Source organism: Simochromis diagramma, unplaced genomic scaffold (genome assembly GCF_900408965.1).
Source record: "Simochromis diagramma unplaced genomic scaffold, fSimDia1.1 OVJJ01000293.1, whole genome shotgun sequence".
Taxonomy (NCBI): domain Eukaryota; kingdom Metazoa; phylum Chordata; class Actinopteri; order Cichliformes; family Cichlidae; genus Simochromis; species Simochromis diagramma.
Genome location: NW_024386801.1, coordinates 23781681 through 23794118, shown reverse-complemented (window position 1 = coordinate 23794118; position 12438 = coordinate 23781681). Strand labels below are relative to the sequence as shown.

Below are 12438 nucleotides of genomic sequence, written 5' to 3'. Positions count from 1 at the left end.
TAAGCCTGCAGTCTGAGAGAGGAGTGCTCTAGTGGGCTGATAAAGTACTATGAGGTCTTTAAGATAAGATGGGGCCTGATTATTCAAGACTTTGTACATGAGGAGCAGGATTTTAAATTCAAATTCTGGATTTAACTGGGAACCAATGAAGAGCAGCCAAAACAAACACAGATATGGGTCAACTGTCAAAGGCCATAAGAAGATCAATGCTGTTTCTGTACTGTACTCTCCTTTCTAAAAGGAAAAAAGGACGGTTAGCGATAGAGGCCTATATTTAGTGAAAACAGGTGGGTCAAGAGATGGATTTTTAAATAGAGGCCTAATTGCTGCCACCTTAAACATTTGTGGTATGTATCCCAATAATAGATGCATTGATCAGATTGCAGCATTAATCAATCATAGGACTTCTTTGAGCAGTTTTATTGGAATGGTGTCTAAGAGAGACACTGGTGGTTTGGAAGAAGTGATTACTGAAGTTGAAGTAGACGTATATGCATATAGAGTGTGTATACACATGCAGTGGACCCAGGGGTGGGTCCATTTCATACATACTGTAATAGAAGAGTTACAGCTCTTTTTAATTTTGAATACTTAATCAGTGTTGCAAGAATAATGTGATAGTAATATCCTTGGATTAGCGTTATAAACAGAAGGCACAAGGATTTTTGCAGGATTATATCCCAAATGAAGGTCATTGTCTGTAAAAACAACTATCAAGCAAATCTTTACCAACTTAAAAAGCCTGAAAACAACATCAAGTTAGTGTAAGAAAATCCTTCAGTCAGTCAGCCTGTGTACATATATGCTACACACACACACACACATATATATATATATCGCACACATTGGCACAATTGGCGTTTTATGGGCGACCGTGGCTCAGGGGGTTGGGAATCGCATCTGTAACCGGAAGGTCGCCGGTTCGATCCCTGGGCTCTCTGTCCTGGTCGTTGTGTCCTTGGGCAAGACACTTTACCCTACTTGCCTACTGGTGTTGGCCAGAGGGGCCGATGGCGCGATATGGCAGCCTCGCTTCTGTCAGTCTGCCCCAGGGCAGCTGTGGCTACAACTGTAGCTTGCCTCCACCAGTGTGTGAATGTGAGAGTGAATGAATAGTGGCATTGTAAAGCGCTTTGGGTGCCTTGAAAAGCGCTATATAAATCCAATCCATTATTATTATTTATACCTCCTGAGCTACAACCACCCTGGTGTGTGCAATGGGTAGGATCATTTCCGCACGTGCGGTGGCATACCATCTTTGGAATTTGGATTAATTTCCTGGCTTAGAGGATTTTTGGTTCAACAATACATTTATGTAAAAGATCCTAAGAAATAAGTCTTCAGTTGTGTGGTATCAGCTATTGGATCCACTAAAGAGCTTTTGTCTCAACTATGACTGTACATGTCTGTGTAGGTTCTCAGCCATCCAGGTCATGGCAGTCTGAGGAGCTTGAAAAGAAAGCAACTAGATTTCTTTAAATTTCTTGACGACATCTCACCTCTCATCCAAGAGACTTTTTCAGTTCTAACACCAAATGGTGGAGAGTCCCAGGCATTTAACTAGTTATGTGCCTAATCACATGAGTCAAGGTGTGAAAAAAGGTTTGGGTCATTGCCACTTGAGTTTTGCGGTAAAACCAGTGTGAGACTTGAAAAACATTGAACAGAGGGGGTTGAAGTTAAGAAGCTTCTTGGATGAAAAGTGAAACGTTTTCAAGAAATTCCCTTAGATTATGACTGTACATGGTACCTGACCTTAAATACATCTTTTAAGTAGATTTTCATTAAAAACTGGCTGAGACTAAAGCTGAATTAAAATCAGATGTCAGTATATGTTATCAACAGTGTTGGGAAGGTTACTTTTAAAATGTATTCCATTACAGAATACAGAATACATGCCCCAAAATGTATTCTGTAACGTATTCCGTTACATTACTCAATGACAGTAACGTATTCTGAATACTTTGGATTACTTAATATATTATCATGCTTTTTACAACAACGTGAATGTACTATTGCTGTGTGATTTATTACTATTACTGAAGGTCTGCGACTCCGAACTGTAGTAAAGGGACCTCTGACTAACACGGCGGGGTCCCTGTCGGCTCGTAGCCGAAAAATAGCTTTACTTTGTTGTCTGGGTCAACTTTTCTTGCGAGAGACAGAGAGAGGCGTTGAAAGGCTGCTCCAACGGAACTTATTGTTTTCGGAGGAAAACACGAACACGGTGTACAGTCGAGTCTTAATAGCTTACTTACAACTGGGCTCGTCAGGCACTCTTCTTGGCTGCAGTGGTTATTATTATATTTACATGCTTCCAGCTCCCGTTTTTCCTCGATGACAACTCGTACTTTTCCACTCCCCTTTTTCTCCCTCCTCGCGCTCACAGACACATAACGTGTATGGCAGTCCATTCTCCCTGCAGCACGGACTACACTGCCCATGATGCTTCATTCTTTAGAGCTATGCTTGTAGCATTCTGCCTGTTAGCTTAGCACAACAACAACAACAACAACAACAACAACAACAACAACGAAAAGGCGCTCTCTCACCCAGGAAACACAGTCGCAGAGAGAGAGAGAGAGAGCATCGCCCTGTAACCATGGCAACCGTAACGCTGCCGCCTGGAACAACAGAACGTAGCTGTCAAACAAAACCCAAACAGTCCTGACCCACCACAATATGAAACAGGAAAGTACCGCAGTGTAATCCATTTATTTCAACAAAGTAACTGTATTCTGAATACCACCTTTTTAAACGGTAACTGTAACGGAATACAGTTACTCATATTTTGTATTTTAAATACGTAACGGCGGTACATGTATTCCGTTACTCCCCAACACTGGTTATCAATATTATTAGGCATAGTAACTTGTTACCACATCACAGCAGCCCTACCCAGCAGCCTTGACCCACACCAGTTTGCCTACAGAGCAAACCGATCGACAGAGGACGCCATAGCAACAGCACTCAATGTAGCATTAACACATCTGGAGAGGTAAGGAAGCTATGTGCGTATGCTCTTTGTGGATTATAGCTCGGCATTTAACACCATTCTTTCATACAAACTGGACGCCAAGCTAAAAGACCTAGGGCTTCCTCACAGTACCTGTAAGTGGATCAATAGCTTCCTCACCGACCGCAGACAGAGAGTGAGAGTGGGATGTTACACATCTCCAGCCCTAAATCTAAGCACTGGGTCGCCACAGGGCTGCGTGCTTAGTCCACTGCTCTACTCGCTTTATACACACGACTGCACCCCCGCCCACCAGAGCAACACCATTGTAAAGTTCGCAGATGACACTACTGTGGTGGGGCTCATATCTGGGGGAGATGAGTCTGCCTACAGAGATGAGGTGGAGCGGCTGTCTTCATGGTGCAAGGATAACAACCTTCTCCTAAACATGAAAAAGACCAAAGAACTCATAATTGACTACAGAAGACACAAGACAGAAATCCAACCACTAATCATCAGCGACGACTATGTGGAGAGGGTGGCAGACTTCCGCTTCTTGGGAGTCAGCATAGAGGGAAAACTATCCTGGAGTGTGAATACCTCTGAGCTACTGAAAAAGACACAACAGAGGCTGTACTTTCTGAGAGTGCTTAGGAAGAACAACATCACACAGAGACTGCTGGTGTCTTTCTACAGAGCCTCCATCGAAAGCATACTAACGTACTGCATAGGCATATGGTACGCTAGCTGCACAGTGGCTCAGAGGAAAGCACTCCAGGGAGTAATCAACGCTGCCCAAAGGACAATCGGCTGCCCTCTCCTCAAACTGAAAGACCTACACAGTTCCCGCTGCCTCAAAAGAGCCCATAACATCATAAAGGACACCTCACACCCTGGACACTCCATGTTCGAACTGCTGCCTTCAGGTAAACGGTATAGAACAACATACACAAGGACTAACAGACTCAAACACAGTTTCTACCCAATTGCAATATCATGTCTCAATGCTACTAAAAGTAGATGACTTTCATTGCCCCTGTTGTCATTTGTGCCCTGATGTTGGAATGCTTTCAGACATGTTTTGTTGGATGCGCTAACAAATTGACTGAGTGATTGATTGTTTGAGTGATATATTAACTAGGTCGTACGTTGAGTGTCTGTATGGGGCCTTAGGCCTGGATTGCTTGGGTGTATTTACTGTATGAGAATACTGTATTTTATATGTATTTCTATCTTTTATATCCTATCTATTATAGTTTTTAAGTATTTATCTTTCGTGATGTTGTACTGACCGGAGACATCTTTTAATTTCATTGTACTTGTGACAATGACAATAAAGAATATTCATTCATTCATTGTTCTGGTGCTCCTAGTGGCCCCAGAACACCACCATCAATTTAGCTTTGAAATGTTCTTTTAAAAACTCTTTTAATATCAAACCAGCTGCTAATAGAAACACCAAGACATGGTGCTACACAAATTTATTGGAGGTAGTGGGTAGTGGCTTGCTCCTACTTTGTCTGCATCATGTAGGCATTAGATCCATTTAATAAAACAGGATAACTGACTGTGGGATGAAATGGTGAAATCTTTCCTGTTTTATATCTGAATAGAGATCTGTCCTGTGGTATCTGCCCACCTGTTTTTATGATTATTGCTTTGTCCATTTGATCTTTCTAGGCCTCCTATCCCATTTGAATAACTGTAAAGGATTCACAAATCACTTAAGATGATGATTGGCCATAAAATGAAAAGTGGTCAAAGGTTATTTAGGGTGACTGGTTCAGGGGTTCCAGAGAAGATGTTGGTATTTAACAACCTTTGGGGATAACAATCATAATAATATTTATGTAGTGCTAAAAGCATTTGTCAAAGACCTTTTTGATAATCATTAAAACCTTTATCATTTAAAAGCTTTTCTGAATTATTAATCACAGAAATCTATGATAAAGTGTAAAAAACAAATTGTGCAACAAAAAAAGGAGGAGTCCACTGTGGGCGTGGTTTGTGGCTCACCTGCAGGGGTGGAGTGGACCAGTAGATTCAGAGGTGAACTGGCTGCTCCAGTTTGCATGCCAAATATCCATGGGTATGATACTGCTGTCCAATGCATCCATTGGATGCATGTGTGATGGATAGAAAGCACAAAAGCATATAAGAAAGTACTTGTGTGAATGAAGAAAATAAGAATCAGACCATCTGCCATCACATTACTCCAGTGTTAGCAGCCTAGTATAGTATAAAGTATACTTTATACTGTGGCACTGTTCAAGTGACCTCAGGCAAACATCAATTGTAACAGTTTTTAAAACTAAGCTGAACACTCGGCTTTTCTGTCTTTTCTGTAAGCTTATGGAAACTGCTGATTTCTCGATTGGTTGCTGTTGGGTTAGTTCATGTAAACATTGTGAATGTATGTAGGAAGTTGGGTTCCTAAAATGTTCCTAAAATGTTTTAGGAACCTTTTTATTCTATTTTACTTTAGTGTGAATCACCTCAATTTTATATGTACTATAGAAGTCAAATTTATTGAATCAACACCAGTTCCTTTCAACTCCAGCTACTTGCAAAGGTGAAGCCATTCCTCTGTTTCAGAGACTTTGAGAGAGATATCCATGCCTTCATTTCATCTCGTCTCGACTTTTGGAATAGTAAGTCTGTCATCAGTTAGCCGACTGCTGCTGGTCCAAAACGCTCCAGCACGGTTACTAACAGGCACACACAAACGAAACCACATATCTCCCAAACTAGCATTCTTACACTGGCTGCCTGTGAGTTTTTAAATTGATTTTAAGATTTAATTATCTAATGCTCCTAGCTGTCCCAAGGTCCAGATTAAAGCACTGAGGAGACCAGGCCTTTGCTGTGACTGCTTCTAAATTGTGGAACAAATTGCTCCTTCACATCAGGACCTCCCCAACATTGGACACTTTCGAAACCCATCTGAAAACCCACTTTTATTCTTTGGCTTTTAAATCAGAATGAGTTTGTACTGCTTTTATTTGTCTTATTTCTTACTCAAATCTTCCCATTTTATGCTTCTTTTCCTATATAATATCAGGTATATTGTCTACATTATTATCTGTTTGGATGATCTTAAATGTACAGCATCTTGGTCAACAGTTGTTGTTTTAAATGTGCCATATAATTCATTTTGACTCTGACTACAACAATGAATCATTATGAAGGTGTTTATCAGCTTGGTAAAATAAAACCTGGGTTTTGTGGCAGACGAACTGTCACAAAACAGTTCGTCTGCCACATGTTTAAAAAATGTGCACATTTTTTAAACATGCACATTTAAAAAATGTGCATGTTTTTAAAACACATAATGACTTGCTAACATGTGTCATTGCTTACAGGAAGAAAAAAACCTTTGGATGTCAAAGAATCAAAAACTCGGAGAAACCTAGGTTAAAATAATGTAAAAATACCACAACAACTGGTCCCACATAAAAGTAAGTGCAGGTCGCGTTATCATTGCAGAAAGGATCAAATTACAGTTCAGCTGTGGATTTGCACATTCCTGTTCATTCTGTGATTTTTGAGGCCCCTTTTACTGATATATTCAACAAGTCAGCACAAAACATTTTGCAATCTGTGTGGTATTTCAGCAGGTTGAGCATCTTTTTGGAGGGAAAAGGGAGTGTGAAGGGAGAGAGAGTAGAGCGAGCATTAAAATAATGTCAGGTGCGAGGGAGCGAAAACAGAGAGAAAGAGAAAACCAACCCAAGCAGCTGGTGTAATTACAGAGCGGCAAACACAGGGAGAATAAAGGGAGAGAAAAAACAAAAAAATGATATAAGATTGAATGCTGGGCTCCACCTCTTGCTGCCTCTGTACAGCCCTCAACACCTGTCTACCAGCTGGACTAACTTCACTGGACCAGTTTGCTGTTTCTCTCTTAGTATTTTTAAACTTTTACATGCATTCTCTTAGAGTCCTGTATTTATGGCTCCAAGACTTATTCCCAGCACAGCACAGCACATTACCTGGGCTGTAACATTAGCAGACCCTCAAAAGTTTGGAATAAAAACTTTTTTCTTTTTTTTTAAAATCTACAGCTTCTATAAACTATTACTGTCAGATGAATACAGGTTTTTATCATGAATATGGTATTTCAGATACCATTCCGTTCTGGTAGAATATAACAAAGGATTTCCCCCTATTATTTCTTTCTTTCTTTTTTTTTTAAACACATCGTCACTGCAATGTCAAACACAAAGAAAGCTCAATAAACCAGGAATCCAGGATCAATCAGTGACCCCATTCCTGAGTTGCAGTTTCCAGAAGTTCCAGGTGTCGAGAGTGCCTACATGACTGAAACATGACCACTGCTCAAATCGGTTCATATGATGAAACATCACTGGCCCTAAGAATACTTAAAGAGAGATTTTTCATAGATTTTCCAGAGAGATAAAATGAGGAAGACTCTTGATGAAGTGGATATACTGGATCACAGGTTGACCCAGGGCACTGCTCTGTGTCAGCGGTGGTCTTAAAATGTACTCCCAGTTTCTAGATGATACTTCCTTCAAGCAGTGGTACAGGAAGAAGCTCAGTCAACAGAAGTCAACATGATATACAGAACAAAATTCCATCATATCTGCAGCCAACTACATTACACTACATTGCTCTCTCTCTCTCGCTCTCTCGCTCTCTCTCTCTCTCTCTATATCTATATATATATATATATATATATATATATTATATTCATCTGTAAATTCTGCATGCTAATAATATCTATGTATAATATAATATTACAATAATATAATATGCATTATATTTACCATTTTTCTGTTTAGAAGTAAAAATCTTTTAAACTTTCCCTCTGCTACATGTTCAGGTTTCAGATGTGGTCATTATGCTATCAGGGAATATACAAGTATAGGCTAAAATTGTTATTGCAGTGGATCAAATACTTGTTAAGATTGATTCATTTGACCCCTTTAAAAGTCACTAATAAAGGCTTTGGAGCAGCACTCGTTTTGCTCTGCTGTCCCCACATGGGGGCAGCAGAGCATTTTGTAAAGACGACTAAACGTGATCAATTGTTAATGTTATTAAGGTGTTTATAGGAAACAGAAAAGGTTAATTAAATGAATAAATTGGATATTTGTATTTTTTTCTGTAGTAAGTAATCTCCAGCCAAAGTTTTGAAAAGTGTTTTCTCTCCTTTTAGGTGACTGTTGTTCACAGTCCAACAAAACACATGGACCCTGATGTTCACATATAGCACAAGGTCTACATATTATAGATTATAGATAGATTATTGATGGATGATCGTATGCCGTGAAAATGTCTGATGCAATTGAGAAATGATTTTAGAGATTATATCAAGTTATATGTAACATTTGTTCCTCGCGTGATATAAAATATTTAAATACGTTTAGACAGACAAATCAATGAGCAGAGATAAAAACATACACAACTCCAAGGACCGAGTTCATTTACTATATCTACCAATAGGTGTCGCGCTCTCCACACGAGGCCGAACAGCCTTATGAATACGTTTGGTCAGATGCTTCAATCGGCGGCTCGTTGGTCTAGGGGTATGATTCTCGCTTTGGGTGCGAGAGGTCCCGGGTTCAAATCCCGGACGAGCCCTGTTTTCTTTTTATTTGTACATTTCCTTGTTTCTTCAGAAAGGCAGTGACTGGAAGCAATTACTGCATGATTTTTCTTTTCTAACATCTACATGTTAGAGCAAGTTATACATTTCTTTCCATGATTTCTTTTAAAGCATTGTGACCGTATGTGATTTAATGGTTGCCTTGTTATAGCTGAACTCCTCAGCAGCTCAGAGAGACACAGTGTTCTGGTTCCTCTGACTGTATCTACCTCCAAAGAGCTTTAAAGGATATGCAGAGGTAAAAAAGCCCACATGGGTTTTGCATTTGTTGTACTGTATGTAGTTTCTGTGTGCTTCTGTTTTGTATTTTCCATTAACCAAACCTTAGTTGTTTTCCCCTCCCTGATTCTGGTTCTGCCACATTGCCTTCCTGTTGTACAGAAGATCTTGCTTCCCACCTTCTGCATCTGAATGTTGGGATGCTCTCCAAAACTAAAGGGTCTTCACCTCATATAAAGCAACTGCGACTGTTGTAAATTATATAAATAAAATTGAACTGAAGTGAACTGAATAACCTCAGACAACACTTTCCTTAAAATAAAACCTTTATTATATAAAAATGCTTTTGATACAAAAAATGTCACAAGGGTAAATTACGCAAAGCATTCTTAGCAGAGACAACAAGTACAGGGTTTTACTGACACAGTGGTTTGAGGTAGGGCCTATAGCCCTCAACATAAATGTGTTGTGCTGCTAAAAAAGCGCCCAACTTCAGCTACCTAAGCTGGAAATCTATTTTAGCTGTAATGTCACCTGACTGGAGATAATTTAATCAGGCAACAGGAACAAAGCTTACTCCAAGACCATGCAATTCCTGACCTTTACAAAGTGCTGCCAAACTGCACTTCCCTCTAACTCATCTAACACAGGTGAACTTCTTCCAGGCACAAAGGGGCAACAAAGGACACTTTCACCTTGATGACTGCTAAAAGAAGCACTTTTCTGACCCACTATCTGTCTTTGAACTTGAAAATGGTTATTCTCGTGCCAGTCTTTACGGTTTAAAGTTGTGCCCTCTGGATCAGCATGAAATATCGTTGGAGAAAATTCTTTCTTTGAAGCAGGACACAACCAAATTAAAACAGGTCATTCGTAGGTTTAAAAGTGTTCATTCTTTTAGGAGCATGATCACCAGCTGTTACTACGACATCAATTTCTTGTATGTAACGAGCAAAGATTAATGGGTCAGCAAAGTCTCGAGATTTCATCCTCAGTGGACTACTAATAGACATCTTCTTCAAAATCTCTCCAGTAATTATTATCTTACAAAATGTGGCAAAGCTCAGAGGCCAGAAAGTTTGTCTAACCTGAGGCAACTGCTACCTTTGGTTTAATTTAATCCAATTTAATTACATTTTATTTATACAGTTCCATATTAAAGCAACAGTTGCCTCGAGGTGCTCGGGATTACTCAGGATGCTTCAAACTGTGTGTGACTCACAGCATATAAACCACCCTTCAAGCTCAGGTTATGCAGTGATGAGTTCATTGTATGAAAACACACAAAAGACTTTGTGGAGAGATCAGGGAAGAGTCATCTGAAGCATGGAGGTTTTCAACCTTTTAACTTCCTTCCAAAAATAACTCCTTCAAACCAAACATTTCAACTGACACAGAGACATACATAATGATCTACATACAAAGTACAAAGAACAAACATGGCTATAAGAATAATTTGCTATTAACTGTAAAGTAGCTTCACGATCTACTGTCAGTATAAGAGTGGCAATTTTGGCCTTTCTGTGTAATGATAGTAACTGATATCGTATGTACACAATAGCAGCAAACATATTTTTGGTAAACAGGATGATGAGAATATAGAAAAAGTGATGGAAGAGGTTCTTAGTTACACCAAAAAGCATTAATTTCTCATAACTCAATCACTGACTTCATTACACATATTTACAATAGCTTTACATGTTGGCATTCGTCTGGTGTTTGCAGGCAGGCGGTGACTTTACTCAATGAAGAGACTGTTAGCATTCGCTTTGTTGACTGGAGAAGGCTCTACTTCGTCACAAGGCACAGGGTTCAGCTATGGAGGATTGAAAGTTTGAAATGGAGGAACACAATGTGGGAAAAGAAGCAGACTTGACCTCTGTGATCATCCACTCTGTCACTTTTTAGTGTACATAATATAAATCAGTCATCAGATTTTTCCAATTCACCTAGCAAGCCTTCACATACCTGTATGCTCCTGTATATTCATTCATCCTTCATTCACACACTCACTCACTCCACTGTCCTTTGTTTTCTGTCAAGCTGTGGATCACCCACTATGAATAAAGTATGAAAAACATTTCCATTATTTGTTGTTTGTTTTTTTTGTTTTGTTCATGTGATTTTTAACATTACAGTATATACAGTCCTGCTGACACAGATGCCGTGAGGAAGGACAAGACAGATCTGTGAAGATTGGGGGAGATGAGGTGGTGGTCTTTTGGATGCACTGGATCTGTGGTTTTCACACTCAATTGGTGAGGTCACTGCATGCTGAAGAGGAAGTAGCATGAGAAATCAGGATCCTTTCTGGACTGATGGAAACCCAAAACCGGCCCAGCACAGGAAGGTTTCTTCATTCCATGGAATGAAACTTAAAGAGGGAATGCCCTGAGGCATGGCAGGGACAGCCTTGAACCTTCAACCTGTTCCATGCGAGTGAATGTTCAAGCAGGGCATTTGGAAGATTAGACAATGGCCACCCTGAGAACTCCTGGATGACTGGAATGATAAAAGGACCAATAAGGCACTTGAGCCTAATCAGCTGATATGAAGCTCTCGTAGCTAGCTGACTTCATCCCTTTCTTTCTCACAGGGGTCCCAGGCTGTTGAGGGTCATGAAGAGTCAGTGCAAGGAGAGGGAGGAGGGGGACATAGGTGGAAGTAGGAACGCTCTGTAGAAGGGGATGGAGGGCAGCTTTCCTCAGCTGACATATACTGGGATCGGGGCGTGGGGGGTGGAGGGTATGGGTCAGAGTCTGAGTTGAGGTCCATGTAGTACTTGTGTTTGGTGTGGCTGCCATGGCCAGAGCCCTTCCAGCGACCCACTGACAGCCCCAGCCCAGCCGGCGGGTGGTGGGGAGTGTAGTCGCTGTCGCAGACATCGGTACTGCAGGGAGTGGTAGGTGGGACGGTGCCACGGACCGGGTTATAGGGTCTGAAGGAGAGATGACACAAACTTAGTTTCATTGCAGTTTACATACAATTAATCTTTGTTTACATCATAATAACCGAAAAAAGTAAAAAAAAATAAATAAAAAAGATCGCAAAATCAACAGCAGGAGATGTGAACGTCTCCTGCTGAGGAGGAAGTCCAAAGCCCAGTAAAATAATTACAGTGTCATAAAGTTTGCAAGTGTCTGGTAAACACACACATGACAGACACTTGCATCTCTGTCATGTGTGTGCTTGGAGATAGGCAATGATAAGACTGTATGACCTATATGATCTGGTGGTAGATGGACTGTTGGAAGAGTAGAAGATCTCTGTGTTGTAGAGAGAGCGGTCAGTGGCTGGAGAGGGAGGAGGATTCAGGATCTACAAAACAGAACAAAAATCTGTAAGTAAACCGGAAAGTAAACCATAAACAGCCTGTGCACTGTGTGTGTGTGTGTGTACCTGAGGATAGAAGGCTCCCTTTGTAGATGAAGAGCTGCTGGATGAAGCTCCAGTCACATGATTTCTATCATAAAGAGGAGCTCCACTGCTGCTGCTGCCCATCAGACTGACAGAACTCATCATGGACTTCCCACAGGAGATACCTGCACACAATAGTTTACAGGTATTATTAACACCTGTGCTGATAAGTAGCAGTGTAACCATAGCACTGCTGCTGTGTGCTCCAGCTTAC

At 40.5% G+C, this 12438-nt stretch overlaps 1 protein-coding gene and 1 non-coding gene across 2 annotated transcripts in view; one reads left to right on the top strand and one right to left on the bottom strand.

The window, feature by feature from the left end:
• The first annotated feature begins 8491 nt into the window (after nucleotides 1-8491).
• Nucleotides 8492-8563, top strand: trnap-ugg. Its single transcript has one exon. It is a non-coding gene; the product is annotated as a tRNA-Pro (tRNA).
• A 552-nt stretch (nucleotides 8564-9115) lies between these two features.
• Nucleotides 9116-12438, bottom strand: part of lrp5 (low density lipoprotein receptor-related protein 5) — a 51891-nt gene continuing 48568 nt past the window's right edge. Inside the window, exons 27-29 of the mRNA XM_040026677.1 lie at nucleotides 12207-12349; nucleotides 12028-12125; nucleotides 9116-11745 (exon numbers count right to left, since the gene is read on the bottom strand). Of these exons, the coding sequence (XP_039882611.1) occupies nucleotides 11424-11745; nucleotides 12028-12125; nucleotides 12207-12349 (563 nt within the window). The 3' untranslated portion in view covers nucleotides 9116-11423. The remainder of the gene's footprint in view (nucleotides 11746-12027; nucleotides 12126-12206; nucleotides 12350-12438) is intronic.